General features: G+C 44.6%; 1 protein-coding gene across 1 annotated transcript in view; it reads right to left on the reverse strand.

The window, feature by feature from the left end:
* cd34 (CD34 molecule) overlaps window positions 1-15,105 on the reverse strand; it is a 72,013-nt gene extending 56,908 nt beyond the window's left edge. Inside the window, exon 1 of the mRNA XM_086011308.1 lies at window positions 14,927-15,105. Coding sequence (XP_085867434.1) covers window positions 14,927-15,005 — 79 coding nt within the window. The 5' untranslated portion in view covers window positions 15,006-15,105. The remainder of the gene's footprint in view (window positions 1-14,926) is intronic.
* Window positions 15,106-17,234: the final 2,129 nt, after the last annotated feature.

Raw genomic sequence — 17,234 nt, forward strand, 5'->3', positions numbered from 1 at the left:
TTTCACATTAGTTTAACTTTGCTTCACATGAACTTCTTTTGTACAGTGCATCCACAGCAATGGCTCCACAGTCAGTGGAATACCAACTGCAGAAAATGGTCGAGCACAACATGAGAGTGTGATATGACCATCATTGCAGACTCTCACGTTATCATAGCTTTTTTCCTGATCCAAGATATACTGTAATGATTAAATGACGTTATGATAAAATCTGGCTCTACTAGGTATCCATTTTTTTGGGTAAAATCTTTAATTATTGGTTTAGGTTTTCACAACTCATCAAGAAACATAAAATATTATTTAATCACCGTGTTGGAAAATAGTGTTCTGACTGGCTGGGCACTGCACATTCCAACTTGGATGAGGAGAGTAAGGCTTCAAAATGCATCTTATTCGAGTGTTACCAAATGGTGACACATTATAGAGTATCAAGCTATCAGTAACAGCAGCTTACACGTGTACAGTGCCAATAATTTAGTGAAATGTTCTAAGGTGGAGGGAAGGGGGGACAGAGTGTGAAACATAGACATGGGCAGCATTTGGGAGAAGAGCTGGGGAAGTTACAGGAGTTAGTTTGCAACAGATACCCCATTTTCTAGGAAGAAAGCCGCACCATTTCATGTAAAAATCTGTTTTGTGGAATGTTCTTACCACTATGACTTCTTCAAAACAAAACCAACCTTTAGTTTGCTGTTGCCTGGTTTCAACATCTGTTGACTAATCTAAGAATTCTAAAACACAGGAAGGTTATTTGATGACCTGAAGCCTGTTTGTGTGATAGTTGGCCTGATCATGCTGGAACAAATAATGGCGTGTTAATGACGCACGCCGATATTACTGCACAAATCAACCAGCAAGTTCAGGGGATTAAGGGATACGCCTTGAGTTACGAATCTCCAGAACTTGCTAGTCTATTTACGTCACTCCGCCATTTGCCTTGCACAAACGGAATCTCGCCCTTCGCCTCCCTGTTATTTTTAAGAACTTGCTGTATCTGCTTATTAATTGACCATTAAACTCGCTGTAGAAAGTTAAGTCTGTTACCTAAGAGCGTAAGCACCTTTTAAATGACGTGATAATTGTTAAGGCAATGCCAATTAACCTCTCTTGCCCAGAAAGGGAACAATTTAAACTGTAGCATCTCATTCCTGCATGTAGTAAATTGTTGTTACAGATTTTAAAATGTCAAATGTAAAATTTTTGATTTTCTTTCTACTTTTGCTTTCTTTGTTTCTCTCTCTCTTAATCCAATCTTTCTTTCCCTCTCTTTATTTCCCTTTCTGTAACGGATTTGGCTCTAATACACCCTCCTTCTCCGTTGTTCCTCTGTTTCTTTCTCAAGCATTAAATCTTATTTGTTAAGGAGAGACCCTTCCAGCAGGTTATGGCACAACATTTTTTCGAGCTGAAGTGGTGCAGACAAAGTTTACCTAAGAGTGTGTGCCGTAAGATGTCCCACTCCAGCAAGATCCGGCCCAATATTTTTTAAAAAGGAGGAATTGTGTTGACAATGCAACTTCATTAACGGAAAGTATGATAGGTGAGGCATTATAGCCTCTATTAGTCCCAATTACATACACACCAAAGGACAGAAGCATTGTATCAGGACTCTCTGTAGGCCTCTTAAAAAACAAAGTTCCTCTAAAAAAACAAGTGGTCTTCATTGTTTGAGTGAATAAAATCACTTTGATCATTATTTCAAGCAGAACAGAAAGGATGTGCTTTAAAATCTGGCTGAACTGTGTTTTTACCATAAATATGTCAGCAAATCTATGATTAATAAGACTAAGAAATAATTACAGCTGTTCCATAATGATGTTTATTCAGATGCAGCCTGTGGCTTAACCTTTAAACCACATAGGTGACATTGTTAGGTCATTTAATCATTCTCACATTTATACATTTATCATGGTTAAAGGAAAGTAAAATCACATTTTAAAACTTTTTGGGGCATCTTCTGGCCCTGATTCGCTTCCTCGCAGGGTTGGCCTGGCTGGAAACTCACTGCTGCTTTGCGCACAGGCCCCCTAGTAAAAGTGGAGTTAGGTCGCAATGTCATCATCAGGACCCAACCTGCATACATTAAAAAGGAGCCCGCCAGCGTTGGGCGGGTGTCCTTGCTGCCTGCTCAGGAGAACGGGTGCAAGTCAGGACCAGTTAGCTCTCAGTGGTTCCAGGGCGGGTAAGTAATTTGGGGCAATTTTAACTGCCCAGCAATCCGGTTTGTGCCGGGCGGGTAGGGTTAACATCCAGACTAATTTTTTCCTTCTAATTTCTCTTCTCTCCCATAAGCACGGATTCGTGGGTACTGGTCAACATCTGTTACCTCAACCAAATGGCCATGTTTTTCTGTGTGAGCCTGGACAGCGAATGTTGGTGGACAAGTCCAATGCGGGGGCATCACAACCTAGCCCAATCCTGCTCTCACTTGACATCCACCAATGTGCACTTTTCAGCAGGATTCACAGTGACCAGGAGAGGGAACCCTGGATGATAATCACCCCCTCCTCACCCAGGAATACTGAGGTCAATTATAGGACCACAGATACTGCTCCAGCTGAGAGCAACTAACTGGCAGAGAACAGGAGTTGTCTGCATGACCCATTCCGCACAGTGCTGTGTACATGCCAGCTCAGCCATTGATTAAGCCTGGGTAAATTGTGAGTAATTTGATCTGTGGAGTCAAGGCCCATCTTAATCCCTGGATTGAGAGAGCCCAGGCCCATCTCATTTAGAACTTTTATTATTGCAGAAAGAGGTGGCACCATCAATCGGAGCTGGAATCAACCATGCTCCCAGAGAGACAAGTGTTTCAATTCATTGAACCACCTGGTTTCCTACAATCGTACAATGCTGCTAATTTCCAAAAGTCTGTTCCTGTCAATTAGTTGAAGTCTCAGACAAGTATCCCTTTGATGTGAAACACAGAAACATAGAAAAACAGGAGCAGGAATAGACCATTCGGCCCTTTGAGCCTGCTCCGCCATTCAGTATGATCATGGCTGATCCTCTATCTCAATACCATATTCCCGCTCTCTCCCCATACCCCTTGATGCCTTCTGCATCTAGAAATCTATCTATCTCCTTCTTAAATATATTCAGTGACTTGGCCTCCACAGCCTTCTGTGCTAGAGAATTCCACAGGTTCACCACCCTCTGAGTGAAGAAATTTCTTCTCATCTCAGTCCTAAATGTCCTACCCCGTATCCTGAGGCTGTGACCCCTCGTTCTAGAACGCCCAGCCAGGGGAAACATCCTCCCTGCATCCAGAATGAATGAGGGAATCACAAACCCATGTGCTTTGACAAATACAGATACTATGGAAGTCACAGTTTAAAATAAAAAGAGGTCCAGTAACAAATTTCTCTGCTGCAACTCATATCACATTGGATATTCCGAAGAAGATTGTATCTTAAAACGGAACAGAGTGATCTATGAACATTCTGCATTGTCCCACATTTGTACAGAACTCACTGTATAACTAACCGAATACTTGATCAAAATATCTGTAATCACTGTTTGCAAAATCTGACCGGCTGACAGGATTCCATGTGGGCGGGAAGACATGCTGGTCCAAATATTTAACATTTGTGTTAATTTCCAACCAGGAAATGGGTGTGAAACTTTCAGCCACATGTCACTGAGGAGACACGGTAAAGGAAACTGTGTTGTGTAGGTTGATATAGTAATCTGGGATGTAATGTTTAAGTTATCCACCAGATGGAGCCAAAGATTAAGGTATCACATTCACCAGTGTTTAAGGTAATGGGTCATGTAGTCAATGTCCTGGTACACCAGTTATTAAGGTAATGTGGCATTGCATTATGGGTGTGACTCAGAGGTGAATCCTCCATCTTGGCATCGTGCAGTTAGAAATACTGGGCTAAAAATTCAGTTGGGCGCCGTTTGGGGCGCCAAGCTCGCCTGGGCGCCGGAATTACCGCTGCGAGCGGAGCCACTTGCGCCATCCCGATATTCAGTTTCTGCACCCCAAATGGAAGCGGGCCGCTACTCGAGGCTCCCCGCGCCCCGCTTGGGGCGCTCACCCTGAATATTGGCGCGCTAAGGGCCGCAGCGCCACACGCTGCGGCACAGCACGCTGCGGTACTGCAGGCCTTCCTCCCACTGTTAAGGGGGAGGTGCCTGCAACAGCACGATCCCCGCTCGCAAGTGCCGGCAAATGAGCCCGGCACCAAGGAGAAGTGCCGGGCTCTCGGGAAACAGCCGGCAATGCCGCGGGGGGGGGGTTTAGGAGGCCGGGGATGGAGGTGCTGGCAGGCGGCCGCCGAAAAAGCGGCCGCCCCGCACCTCCACCTTAACTAGCGCCACTACCGCCACAGGTAGGCCCTGTGAACCGGTCGCGATTTGCGACCGGTGTTAAAGAGGCTGGCGCGACCAAATATGGTCATCGGGGCAGGAGCGGGGCGCTGCGCACACCGATGACGTCATCGGTGGCGGCGCAGCGCTACAGGCTAACGCCGCCATTAGCGCCCCGCTAAATATCGCGGGAGGTGTGGCCAGTGGCGCTAAAGCCACTGAGTGCCCTCTTTGGGTGCAAACTGGTGGTGCAGCCCACTGAATTTCTAGGCCACTGTGTTTTGCCTGCAGCCTGTAAGAGCTATGTCTCTCTGCTACACCGTGTAATAAACAGTTGGGTTTGGTTCCTAATATCTCGCTTCTCTCAGTTTCGGACCTTACCACTCGGATATCACAGTTACAGTTATGAAAAAAAAACATCATTGGTCTGGTAAATGTAGTGTATGTACCTTTAAGAGGAACTATGTTTTTGAAGCCCCTGTATACTGTAGTACCAGTAGTGACCACTCGGGTATATAAGCCTGTGTAGCGTCTTGTGTAGTTAGTTCACCTCCAGACTTTGTTCAGTAAACACTTGTTAAATCAACTCCTGCATTCCGTGTCTCCATTAACACACGGATCTAACAGTGGCGATGAGTAAGAAACAAACTTACCTGCAATTCGGCAGCACCTCAAGGGGATCGATTCCTCAGACGAAGGTCGAAGCCAGAAGCAAGAAAATAAATAAATAAAAATAACTCGAAGAAACTCGAAAACGAGGGCCAGGCTTGGTCTCCAGTCTGTGGTTTCCCCAGCTAAATGGGCTGGTGGCAGGTAGTGCACTGATGCTTCCTGGGCTGCGGCGGGCTAGAGCTCGATCGGGTGGCTCTGCAACGGGGCCGGGCAGCGAGTCGGGAAGCAGAAGCAAAGAGAGAGAGAGGGTGGACCATCAGGGCGCAGCCGGTGCTGCAAAGCAGGTCGGCGTTCGGACCGAGCAGAGGGAGGGGAAAGTCCCAGAGGGTCCGCTCCACGACGGGAACGGTTCTCCAAGTAACGGAGAAACTATTGAAGCGATATATTAAAAAAAATAGAAATACCGCGAAAAGCTGCAGGTCGCAACGGGAACCGTGGAGAACAGCGTTGGCAGCAGCGGCAGCGGTGGGAAAGCGCGGGAGGTGCCATTTTAACTCAGTGGGGAAGAAAGAAAAGCGCGGGAAGCGCCATTTTAGATTTTCAAGATGCCAAAGACTGGCAATATTGCTGCTTTTGATAGTGATATAGAAGATTGGACCACATATGTGGAAAGAGTGGAGGTATATTGCAAGGCGAATGAAGTAGCGGATGATAAAAAGGCATCGGTACTTCTAAATCTGATGGGCGCAAGGACATACGGGCTGTTATGAAAGTTGATCATTCCAGCCAAACCGATGGACAAGAATTTTAAGGAGATTGTTGATACCTTACAGGAGCACTTAAACCCAACACCGCTGCTGATAGCGGAATGATTCAAATTCTTCAGGAGGAATCAGCACAAGAATGAAAGTAACGCTGATTACCTCACCGAATTATGAAAGCTGTCAAAGCACTGCCAATTCGGGGCAGGACTGGCAGATTCTCTACGAGACAAATTCGTCTGCGGTCTCCTAAGCGAAGGAACACAGAAAAGACTACTTTCTGAGAAAGATTTGACACTGGACAAGGCTTTCAGTGTGGCTGTATCATACGAAGCAGCAGCAAGAGGAGCTGCAGAGATACAGCAAAAGCCACAGGACTTCGGCACCCATGAAATGACACGGGGTTTCGAGAGATGTTATCGCTGCGGCAGATCCACCCATGACCAGAAGGACTGCTGGTTCAACGACAAAGCATGCAGGCAATGCGGAAAGATGGGACACATTGCATGTGTATGCAGATCTGGAAAGAAATCCGCTGACAGTAAAAAGGTCAATAAGGAAAAGTACAGAAAGGTACAAATGATGATGGACAGTAGCTTCGAAGACCAGAAGAGCGATAGCGACTCCGGAAACAAGAAACTAAGCTGTCTCAAATTACATAATGTAATTGCCAAAGAAGATTACCAGACCATTTGGGTTACCCTCATGATAGCGGGGTCCCCAGTCAAAATGGAGCTAGATACAGGATCAGCTCTGACCGTCATGAGTCGACGGGATTACGAGCGGCTATTTCCGCATATGCCTTTGAAAGACACATCCATTGTCTTGAAGACATATACGGGGCAGAAAGTATACCCCAGAGGGAAAATAAGGGTGCCTGTTGTATACAATGGCAAGGAAATACAGAAGTTGTATTTATACGTTCTGCAAGATGGTGGTCCACCGTTGTTGGGACGTGAATGGATCAGAAAGATACGTTTAGACTGGCACTCCATTCAGGCACTGACGGTGACCAGTAAGAAAAAAAATGATGATGACGTCATTCCTGGACAATTAAAAGAAATCTTGGCTAACGCCAAAGAAGTGTTTCAACAGGAACTAGGAACCGTGAAACGCGCCACCGCCTCAATAAAAGTGGAAGATGCGGCAATTCCCAAGTTTTTTAAGGCAAGGCCGGTGCCATACGCAATTCGTCCAGCCATTGAGGCAGAGCTGGAGAATTTGGAAAAAGCAGGCGTGTTATCCAAGGTAGATTGGAGTGAGTGGGCAACACCCATCATCCCGGTCATGAAGAAAACGTTGAATAATGATAAATCTGAAGAACAGAGAAAAGTTCGCATCTGTGGGGACTTCAAGGTGACTGTAAACCCGGTTCTTCACACGGTACAGTATCCTCTTCCGAGGATAGAAGATATTTTCGCCTCACTATCCGGAGGGAAACGTTTCACCAAAATTGACTTAGCACAGGCATATCTACAGATGGAGGTTGAGGAGGCCTCTAAAAAGTATCTCACGATAAACACACACAAAGGCCTGTACCAGTACAATCGACTGGTTTTCGGAGTGGCATCAGCTCCGGCTATCTGGCAAAGAGCTATGGAGCAAGTCCTGCAAGGGATTCCGGGGACTCAATACTACCTAGACGACATCCTTGTAACAGGAGAAAACGACAACGAGCACCTTGCCAACTTGGAGCAGGTGCTCACGAGGCTGAGAGAACAGGGCCTACAAGCAAATCGCCCCAAATGCGAATTTTTCCAGAAACAAATATCATATTGTGGCCATGTCATTAACGAAGAAGGGTTGCATAAGTCAGCTGAAAAAGTTGAAGCGGTCATAAAGGCCCCAGCACCTGAAAATGTCTCACAATTAAGGTCGTTCCTGGGATTAGTAAATTACTATCATAAATTTTTACCAAACTTGTCGACAGTTCTGCACCCGCTTAACGCACTGCTACAAACGGGAGTAGTTTGGAAATGGAGCGAAGACTGTAAACGTGCCTTCCATAAATGCAAAGGCTTGATCACGTCCAGGGAAGTGTTGACTCATTACAACCCATCACTGCCAATCAGACTGGCGTGCGATGCATCCCCTTACGGCGTGGGAGTGGTATTATCGCATAGATTCCCTGATGGCTCGGAGCGGCCGATAGCTTTTGCGTCACGCTCATTGAACTCAGCTGAGCGTAACTATGCCCAGATCGACAGGGAGGCACTCAGCCTGGTGTGGGGTGTGAAGAAATTCAACCATTACCTACACGGACAAAAGTTTACCTTGTTGACTGACCATCAACCCCTCATCTCCATATTCAACCCTAAAAAGGGCGTTCCCATTATGACAGCGCAAAGGCTACAGAGGTGGTCCCTTTTCCTAGGGGCACACCAATATGACATAGAATACAAAGGAACAAAACAGCATGGGAATGCTGACGGGTTATCGCACCTACCATTGCCAACGGTGGAAGAGGCGCCTACAGTGGACCCAGTGGAGATATTCCACTCGACCATAGTGGAATGTCTACCGGTGACAAATTCTACCATTGAAAAGGAAACGCGAAATGATCCGACTCTCTCACGAGTCTACGATTTAACGGTGAAGGGATGGCCAGCACATGGCGAACCACTGTTGCCAGCATTCTCGCAAAGAAGAGAACAGCTGTCAGTGTGCCGAGGAACCTTGATGTGTGGATCCAGAGTGGTGATTCCACCCAAACTCAAGGATAGAGTGCTAAAGGAGCTTCACGAGAGGCATCTGGGTGGAGTGAAAATGAAGATCTTAGCCAGAGCGTTTGTGTGGTGGCCAGGTATCGATGGAGACATCGAAGAAATGACCAAGAGCAGTCTAGGATGCCAGAAGGTCCAAAACGCCCCACCACAAGCCCCTCTACATCCATGGGAGTGGCCCTCATCTCCATGGCAAAGGGTACATATCGACTTTGCTGGTCCATTTATGGACTCAATGTTCTTAATCGTGGTGGATGCACACTCCAAGTGGCCGGAGGTAATAAAGATGTCCTCCACCACCACGGAAAAAACCATCACAGTATTAAGGACCATATTCGCCAGGAATGGGCTGCCTGAACAGATCTGTTCTGATAATGGACCGCAATTTGTATCCGAAGAATTCAGGAAGTTCTTAAAAAACAATGGGGTTAAGCACTACACGTCCGCCCCATACCATTGCGCCACCAATGGATTAGCTGAAAGGTTTGTCCAGACCTTCAAGAAGGCCATAAAGGCCATGGGTAATGAAGACATAAATCTACAACATAAGGTAGATAACTTCTTGTTTGCATACAGGAATGCAACACATGTGGTTACAAACCAAACCCCCGCCATGATGTTTTTCAATAGAAGACTAAGATGCCGGCTGGATTTGGTCAAGCCAAACGTCAGAAGGGACGTAGAGAACTGGCAATTTCAAAGCATGAATGAAAGGCCAACTAGAACCTTCCAGATAGGTCAACCAGTTTTGGCCCGGGACTACCGTACCGAGAAATGGCAGTCTGGAACTATTTGCACATGACTAGGACCGCTGATGTATACCATGGACATTGGAGAAAGCATAATAAGGCGCCATGCTGACCAGATCATAGAGTCATCCGAAAAAGGACAACCTACACCACAACTCTATATGCCTAGTGATGAAGCAGAGATACCCATAGTATCTACCTCCGATCCGGTGATACTGGAACCAGATGAACCCGACACTAGCATTGAAGCCGAATCGACCTTGCCAAAAGAACCTACTACACCACCGAGGCGTTATCCGGACCGAGTCAGGAAGCCTCCAGAGAGACTGAATTTGTAATTGATTAACTTCAGCAAATGTGTAGATTATTGTTCTTGTAAAAATGTTATTTAATGATTACTTAAAATGTTATGTACTATTTATCTAAAAGGGGAGGAATTGTAGTGTATGTACCTTTAAGAGGAACTATGTTTTTGAAGCCCCTGTATACTGTAGTACCAGTAGTGACCACTCGGGTATATAAGCCTGTGTAGCGTCTTGTGTCATTAGTTCACCTCCAGACTTTGTTCAGTAAACACTTGTTAAATCAACTCCTGCATTCCGTGTCTCCATTAACACACGGATCTAACAGTAAACTTTGGAATGATGTCCCTCCTTTAGTTGTGTGAGAAACTGGCAGCTGGAAAAACACCAGGCAAGTAATGGAACAACATTTTCACTGCTGAACTTTAGCAGCTGCTGCACTGATCGTTAACCCTCCGGCAACCAAGAGCAATTCAAAGTCGCACAATTCCCTAAAGTATCTGTAAATAGTTCCCAGCAGTCGCGAAGGCTTCACTTCATTATAAAGTCACAGAATCATACAGCACAGGAGGTCGTCATTTGGCCCATCATGCCTGTGCCAGCTCTTTGAAAGAGCTATCCAATTAATCCAACTGCCCCGCTCATTCCCCATAGCCGTGCAAATTTTCCCTTTACAAAGTTACTATTGAATCTGATTTCAGGAAGTGCATTCCAGATCATAACAACTCACCGCATAAAATAAATTCTCCTCATCTCCCCTCTGATTCTTTTGTCAATTATCTTAAAGTGTTGTTAGCTTTATATTATTTGAATGTACTTTGCTATAAAAGGTGAGACATTTTGTAACTTATTTATTTATTTGGGTTTGAGCCTTCAGTACACAGACAGCAGGCACCAGGAACTCCTTATGAATAGCATAACAACAGCACAACTCATCAGCAACACAATCAGCAATTTTATAGATTTAACTTGGGAACTTAATGGACTGAAAATCATAGGCTGCGACCTGGGAATGCTAGATCACTGAATCACTCCCCCTATTCCAAGGAACTCCTCACAATATAAGAGTAAGGAAGTCTTGCTACAATTGTACAGGACCTTGGCGAGACCAAACCCGGAGTACTGTGCACAGTTTTGGTCTCCTTATCTAAGGAAGGACATACTTGCCTTGGAGGCGGTGCAACAAAGGTTCACTAGATTGATTCCTGGGATGAGAGGGCTATCCTGTGATGAGAGATTGTGTAGATTGGGCCTATACTCTCTGGAGTTTAGAAGAATGAGAGGTGATCTCATTGAAACATACAAGATTCTGAAGGGGATTGACAGGGTAGATGCTGAGAGGTTGTTTCCCCTGGCTGGAGTGTCTAGAACTAGGGGGCATAGTCTCAGGATAAGGGGTAGGCAATTTAAGACAAAGATGAGGAGGAATTTCTTTACTCAGAGGGTTGTGAATCTTTGGAATTCTCTGCCCCAGGGGGTTGTGGATGCTGAATCAAGGGGTATGGAGATCAGGCGGGAAAGTGGAGTTGAGGTTGATGATCAGCCATGATCTTATTGAATAGCGGAGCAGGCTCAAGGGGCCATATGGCCGACTCCTGCTCCTATTTCTTCTGTTCCTATGTTCTAACAAGTGGTATGGGGAACAGCACAACTCACCATAAAATGTGAGTGCATTGCTACCATCCTCCTGCGATTAACATAAACGCACCTATACTCCATGGTGATTCCAGTTTATCTCTTTGTAACCCAGTCACTGAGAGATCAATATGGTCACTGTGAAGTAAACTTGTGGCAAGGAGGAGAAGCAGTTGCAGGGAAGGAGGGTTCTGACCTGTACTAAACTGTCACTGAGGACCCTGGAGTCAGCTTCACAGGGAACATAACTCTTCACTAAAGCCCTTCACATGAGGACCTGGATTATACAGTTGGTGATGAATAAGCCTGGTACACTGTGTTGAACTTGGACATCTAGAACATCACATTGTAAACTGTCCTGTTTAGGTTCTTTCACCACACTGATGGCAAAGTGATGGAAGGTGTCGTCGACAGTGCTATCAAGCGGCACTTACTCACCAATAACCTGCTCACTGATGCCCAGTTTGGACCACTCGGCTCCCAACCTCATTACAGCCTTGGTCCAAACACGGACAAAGGAGCTGAATTCCAGAGGTGAGGTGAGAGTGACTGCCTTTGACATCAAGGCAGCATTTGACCAAGTGTGGCATCAAGGAGCCCTAGTAAAACTGAAGTCAATGGGAATCAGGGGGAAAACGCTCCACTGGCTGGAGTCATACCTACCACAAAGGAAAATGGTTGTTGTGATTGAAGGTCAATCATCATAGCCCCAGGACATCACTGCAGGAGTTCCTCAGGACAGTGTCCTAGGCCCAACCATCTTCAGCTGCTTCATCAATGACCTTCCCTCCAACATAAGGTCAGAAATGGTGATGTTCGCTGATGACTGCACAATGTTCAGCACCATTCGCAACTCCTCAGATAATGAAGCAGTCCATGCCTGCATGCAACAAGACCTGGATGACATCCAGGCTTGGGCTAATAAGTGGCAGGTAACATTCGTGCCATAGAAGTGCCAGGCAATGACTATCTCCAACAAGCGAGAGTCTAGCCACCGCCCCTTGACAGTCAACGGCATTACCATCGGTGAATCCCCCACCATCAACATCCTGGGGGTCACCATTGACCTGAAACGCAACTGGACCAGCCACATAAATACTGTGGCAACAAGAGCAGGTCAGAGGCTAGGTATTCTGCGGTGAGTGTCTCACCTCCTGACTCCCTTTCCACCATCTACAAGGCATAAGCAAGGAGTGTGATGGAATACTCTCCACTTGCCTGGATGATAGCAGCTGCAACAACTCAAGAAGCTCGACACCATCCAGGACAAAGCAACCCGCTTGATTGGCACCCCATCCACCACCTTAAACATTCAATCCCTCCACCACCGGCATATCGTGGCTGCAGTGTGTACCCTCTACAAGATGCACTGCAGCAACTCACCAAGGCTTCTTTGGCAGCACCTCCCAAACCCGCAACCTCTTCCACCTAGAAGGACAAGGGCAGCAGGCGCATAGGAACACCACCACCTCCAAGTTCCCCTCCAAGTCACACACCATCCTGACTTAGAAGTATATCGCCGATCCTTCATCGTCACTGGGTCAAAATCCTGGAACTCCCTCCCTAACAGCACTGTGGGAGTACCTTCACCACAAGGACTGCAGCGGTTCAAGAAGGCAGCTCACTACCACCTTCTCAAGGGCAACTAGGGATGGGCAATAAATGCTGGCCTTGCCAGAGACGCCCATAATCCCATGAACAAAAAAGAAAAATTGTCTATTGGATAGAGAATGAAAAAAAAGAGATTTGGGGTGATGGTGGCTGGTTGGTCATCAGCTATCACCATCTTCCTGGGCATTGCATAGACATACATCTTACTCCACCACTCCATTTCCTCCATGAGGAAATTCTCGGACCTGGGGCAACAGCTGCTGGAAGGCATCACCTGAAGGTGATTATGAGAACATGTGATCTTATATCCATGGCATGGTACGTTTGGGTTGAAAAGAGATAAGCAGCTGAAGCTCTAAATTTCTGAAATGATGAGTTGTGCTGTTTCCGATGCTGCTCCAAAGGAGTTCCTGGTACCTGCTAGGTCTGCCTAGCCAAGGCTCAAACCAATGCTCAGCAGTTGTCTAATGACCAACCAGTGATTAACCTCCTAGGCGAGGTCCCTTTGGGTTTAAGTTGGATCCAAGATAGCATGCCCATGGAAGTTCAGAACCAAGAGAACCCTCCTTAACAGATTTTGAAATCTAATACCTGAACCAGGCAGATCCCAGTATACCAGGACATTTTTGATGATTCATCAGCCAGCTTACTTCAGTAATGGAATCTGGAAGGGTGATCTGTTACTGTGGGCTGGGATTCTTCCCATTCAGTTCAGAAATTTGTGCCCGACAGTCCCTAATGGGTAGTGTGGTTCTGGCAGCACAAATAGCAGAACGTCTACCAGTGCTTTGTTTGGCATGATGCACCATTTTAGCAGGTTAAACTAGCTAAGCTTTGGTTCTGCCAAAGTGTTACACTGCCGGGAGAATTTCTGCACTTCATATTGGGAAAAAGAAATTCTGCTTATCTTGATTTCTCAGTAGGTCAGTTTGGAGACTCTTATATTTGGTATCGTGCACCCGTAATTAAAAAAAATGTTAATTAGCTAAGAATTAGGCAATAATAAATGAGAAGTAGTACATGTATCAGTGTACCATGTCATTGATTATTTTGGCCCAAGGGGAAGTCAAGTGTTACGGCAGAAATCTCCTTACAGCTATTCCTGACCAATTGGAGCCTTGCCATCTTTCAATATCTTAAATTCCATTGTAAAGCCCATCAAAATGTACCTATGCTTGGTTTCTCATGACAAGGGTGGAGCCGAGGGAATAATGGGATTTTGCTTCCTCTCCACTCAATTTAAAACAGCAACCCTTAATTGTTCAAACATGTGAACTGAAATAAAGATTCCACTGATAATCTCCTAAGTATCGCACTTTCAAATATTCATTCATTCATTCATTGTTCAGGGTTTTTCCCAGAATCTTCTATTTATCTCCACCCACCATCTCCTAGATCACGACGCATTCCTTTATCCCTACATACTGTAATTTCTTTTTTGAAATTCTCTTTGCTGTTATCTAAATCACATTAAATAATTTCCTTGTATATTCTGTATATATTCATGAACATTCTCAAGATAATGTGATAAATAACACGCTTGATTTTAACGGCCGTTAAGCTATTAACTCTTTGGAAACCATTTTAACACTTTGTTACAACACTTGCTGGAAATATATTACATTTAAAATAGTCGACACATGTTTGTTTGCTTGGTATGGTTTTAAAACAAAGGACCATTTGTAGGGACTATGAGCAATATATAAACTTTCCACACAATTTCAAGTAAACAACTTTTTAAAAATGATAGAGAGTTATAAAATGTTTTTGAATCTTTAAATGCAAAACACTAAAGCTATATCAATTATCTTTAATATGTTGGGGGTTTTTTTAGACTAAAATGACCTTTTACAAGGTGAACAAAAGTTTAGGTCAGAATTCTTATCAGCAACTCAATGTTCCACGTTCACTTCATGAAGTTTGGCAATTTCCCATCGATTTACTTCTCTAAATTATCGTAGACATTTTAACAAGACTAAAAATATGAAACTCAATAGATTTTCTTTTAAGAACAATTCTGATTGCATTTGAAAAGTCTAGCATTCAACTTTCTCTCCTTTTTATGAATGAATACTTCTATTTAGAAGAAACTAAATATTTACCAAATACACTAATGATAAAATTCATATTCCTTGTCGAAGTTGGAATTTAATGCAATTTTTTTCTCATTTCATCAGAAGCAACTGCCTGGTAATTATTTCCATACTTTTACTTACCAATTAAACACAGGGCACACAGCATTAAGGAGAACTGCTGTCCTTTTGAAATGTTCACCAACCTCCACATGATAGACATGTTTAAAAGCTAAATTCTTGCTGCAGTTTCTTGTTGGTTACTCTGTAAAATCAGTGCCCAGCATTACACATAGTCTGGTATGGAGTGGTCTCTGTTGAGACCGGATGTTTTATACTGAATTATTCACATCCCCCCCTCCCATTCTCTCCACCTCCTTTAATGACAAACGCACTCAGGAACAGGGATACTGAAAAACAGGCCTCCGTGTCTAGATCGCCCTAAATAGAGGGAAATAAGTGGATGTATTTGTAATTGCTAAGTGGATAGCTGTAACAGCATCAGGAAACAGTAGAAAAACAAAGAAAACATTAGCTTATAAAGGCTTTCTCTGTGTTATACATCCCTTTATGAAACGCATTTTCCCCTGGATTCTGTGCTGGTTCATTTCCTTTGGGATATGAGTAGTGCAGTGTGCTTCAATTAAGTGTGTACCTGTTAACCCTTACCCGGCTAAGTCAGCTAGAATCTTGAACTTTTGGAACGAATGTTTTGAGAAGTGCTTTAATGTGTTTGGATTGTAGCTTCAGCATTGTGTCTGAGAACTGATTTAATCCATTGATACATGTGGTGACCCCGCGAAGTCCAGCCTCACGCACAAAACTTTGGAGTACCACCGTCGTGCTGACCTCCGAAAGGAACCTGCACTTACCCGGTGCGAGGCCCCCTTCGAAAACTTGCATTGTTTCGCGGTGGAGTTGAGCGCAGCGTGTCCCAGGGCCGCACCGTGTGCGTAAACCTACCTGGGATCACGTGGGGCCGTGCACCAATCAGGAAACAGAAATCTCCGATGCCCGTTCATGATTTTTTAGTCTCACTCACCCCAGTAAATTAATAAATAAATCAGTCTCTCGTTAACCCCAATAAATTAATAAATAAATCAGTCTCTCATTAACCCCAATAAATTAATAAATAAATCAGTCTCGCATTCGCCCCAATAAGTTAATAAATAAATCAGTCTCGCATTCACCCCAGTACATTAATAAATAAATCAGTCTCTCATTAACCCCAATAAATTAATAATTAAATCAGTCTTGCATTCACCCCAATAAATTAATAAATACATCAGTCTCGCATTCACCCCAGTACATTAATAAATAATTCAGTCCCTCGTTGTTGGTAGAGTTATGTTGGGATCAGGAGATAGTTAGGTGAAGATAGATATTTATTTTGAAGATTTTTTATCATGACGGGTGTGTATATTGAAAGCTGCTGCATTTCCCCCCTCCCCTTACACTGTACAAAGAGCCCCCTGAGCCTGTTTGCACCAGTCGTAAAATTTTACTGCATAATTGCTGGGCAGTTGGTGGGCAATGAGCCCACAGTCAGAGCAGATGACCTGTCAAGTCGAAACTTGACAGCTCGCAAGTTTGGGATTTAGCGCATGCGCAAACGGAAATCCAGAATCGGCTGTCCATTTCAAAGGCGGTATGACGGTGCCCTCTGTCCAACCGCAAATTCTGCCCCATAAATGACCACGGTTTTCCACTTGTGCCCCTGTGATTTGCCGCCCCCATTCATCTTAATGGACAGGGAAATCATGGGCTTGCCGAGCTCATAGGTGGAAAACCCTGGCAAATAATTGTTTAATCGGGCATTAAGCAACTATCATTACAAGTAACATTGCAGAAGAAACAGTTCAATTAATATGTCAAACGACAATACTTGCAAATGAAATTGAACTGAATGTAGCAAGGGTTTTCATATCATCTGAAGTTGGAGATATGTAGATTATTGTTGGAGTAATGCATACAATGTAGCAGATCTGTATGAAGAAATATAGAGGAATGGTTTATTAATAGAGTGAGGATGTAAATTGGCGCAATTGTTAATTATGTAGGAGAACAAGAGGAAGAGAGATTGATATGCTGAGAGAAACACAAATTGACGTTTATTTTCCCATGATTTGTCACAGCAATGAATACAGATGCAGCTTGCATATAAATCTGCAACATTTGCAGTAATTTGCTGTCCATATGTACTGTTTTATACTTCCTTATACGTACCTCAATTATTGAAGCATTGGCTGGAATTTTGCCTACCTGGGTGGGTCCGGTGCGGGCGGTGTCCGTGGGGGGTCACGACCCCTCTGTTGGCTCCATCCCGCTGTTGAAAATGAACTTACCTTAATGGGGCCTATTAAGCCCGCCCAGCATGTTACCCGGCCCAATGAGATGGAGCGGGTGTGGTGATGTCATTAGCGAAGGCTAATTCAATAAATATTTTCAAGAG

Source organism: Somniosus microcephalus, chromosome 18 (genome assembly GCF_052327205.1).
Source record: "Somniosus microcephalus isolate GS21.2 chromosome 18, FLI_Smic_1.0, whole genome shotgun sequence".
NCBI classification, from domain to species: domain Eukaryota; kingdom Metazoa; phylum Chordata; class Chondrichthyes; order Squaliformes; family Somniosidae; genus Somniosus; species Somniosus microcephalus.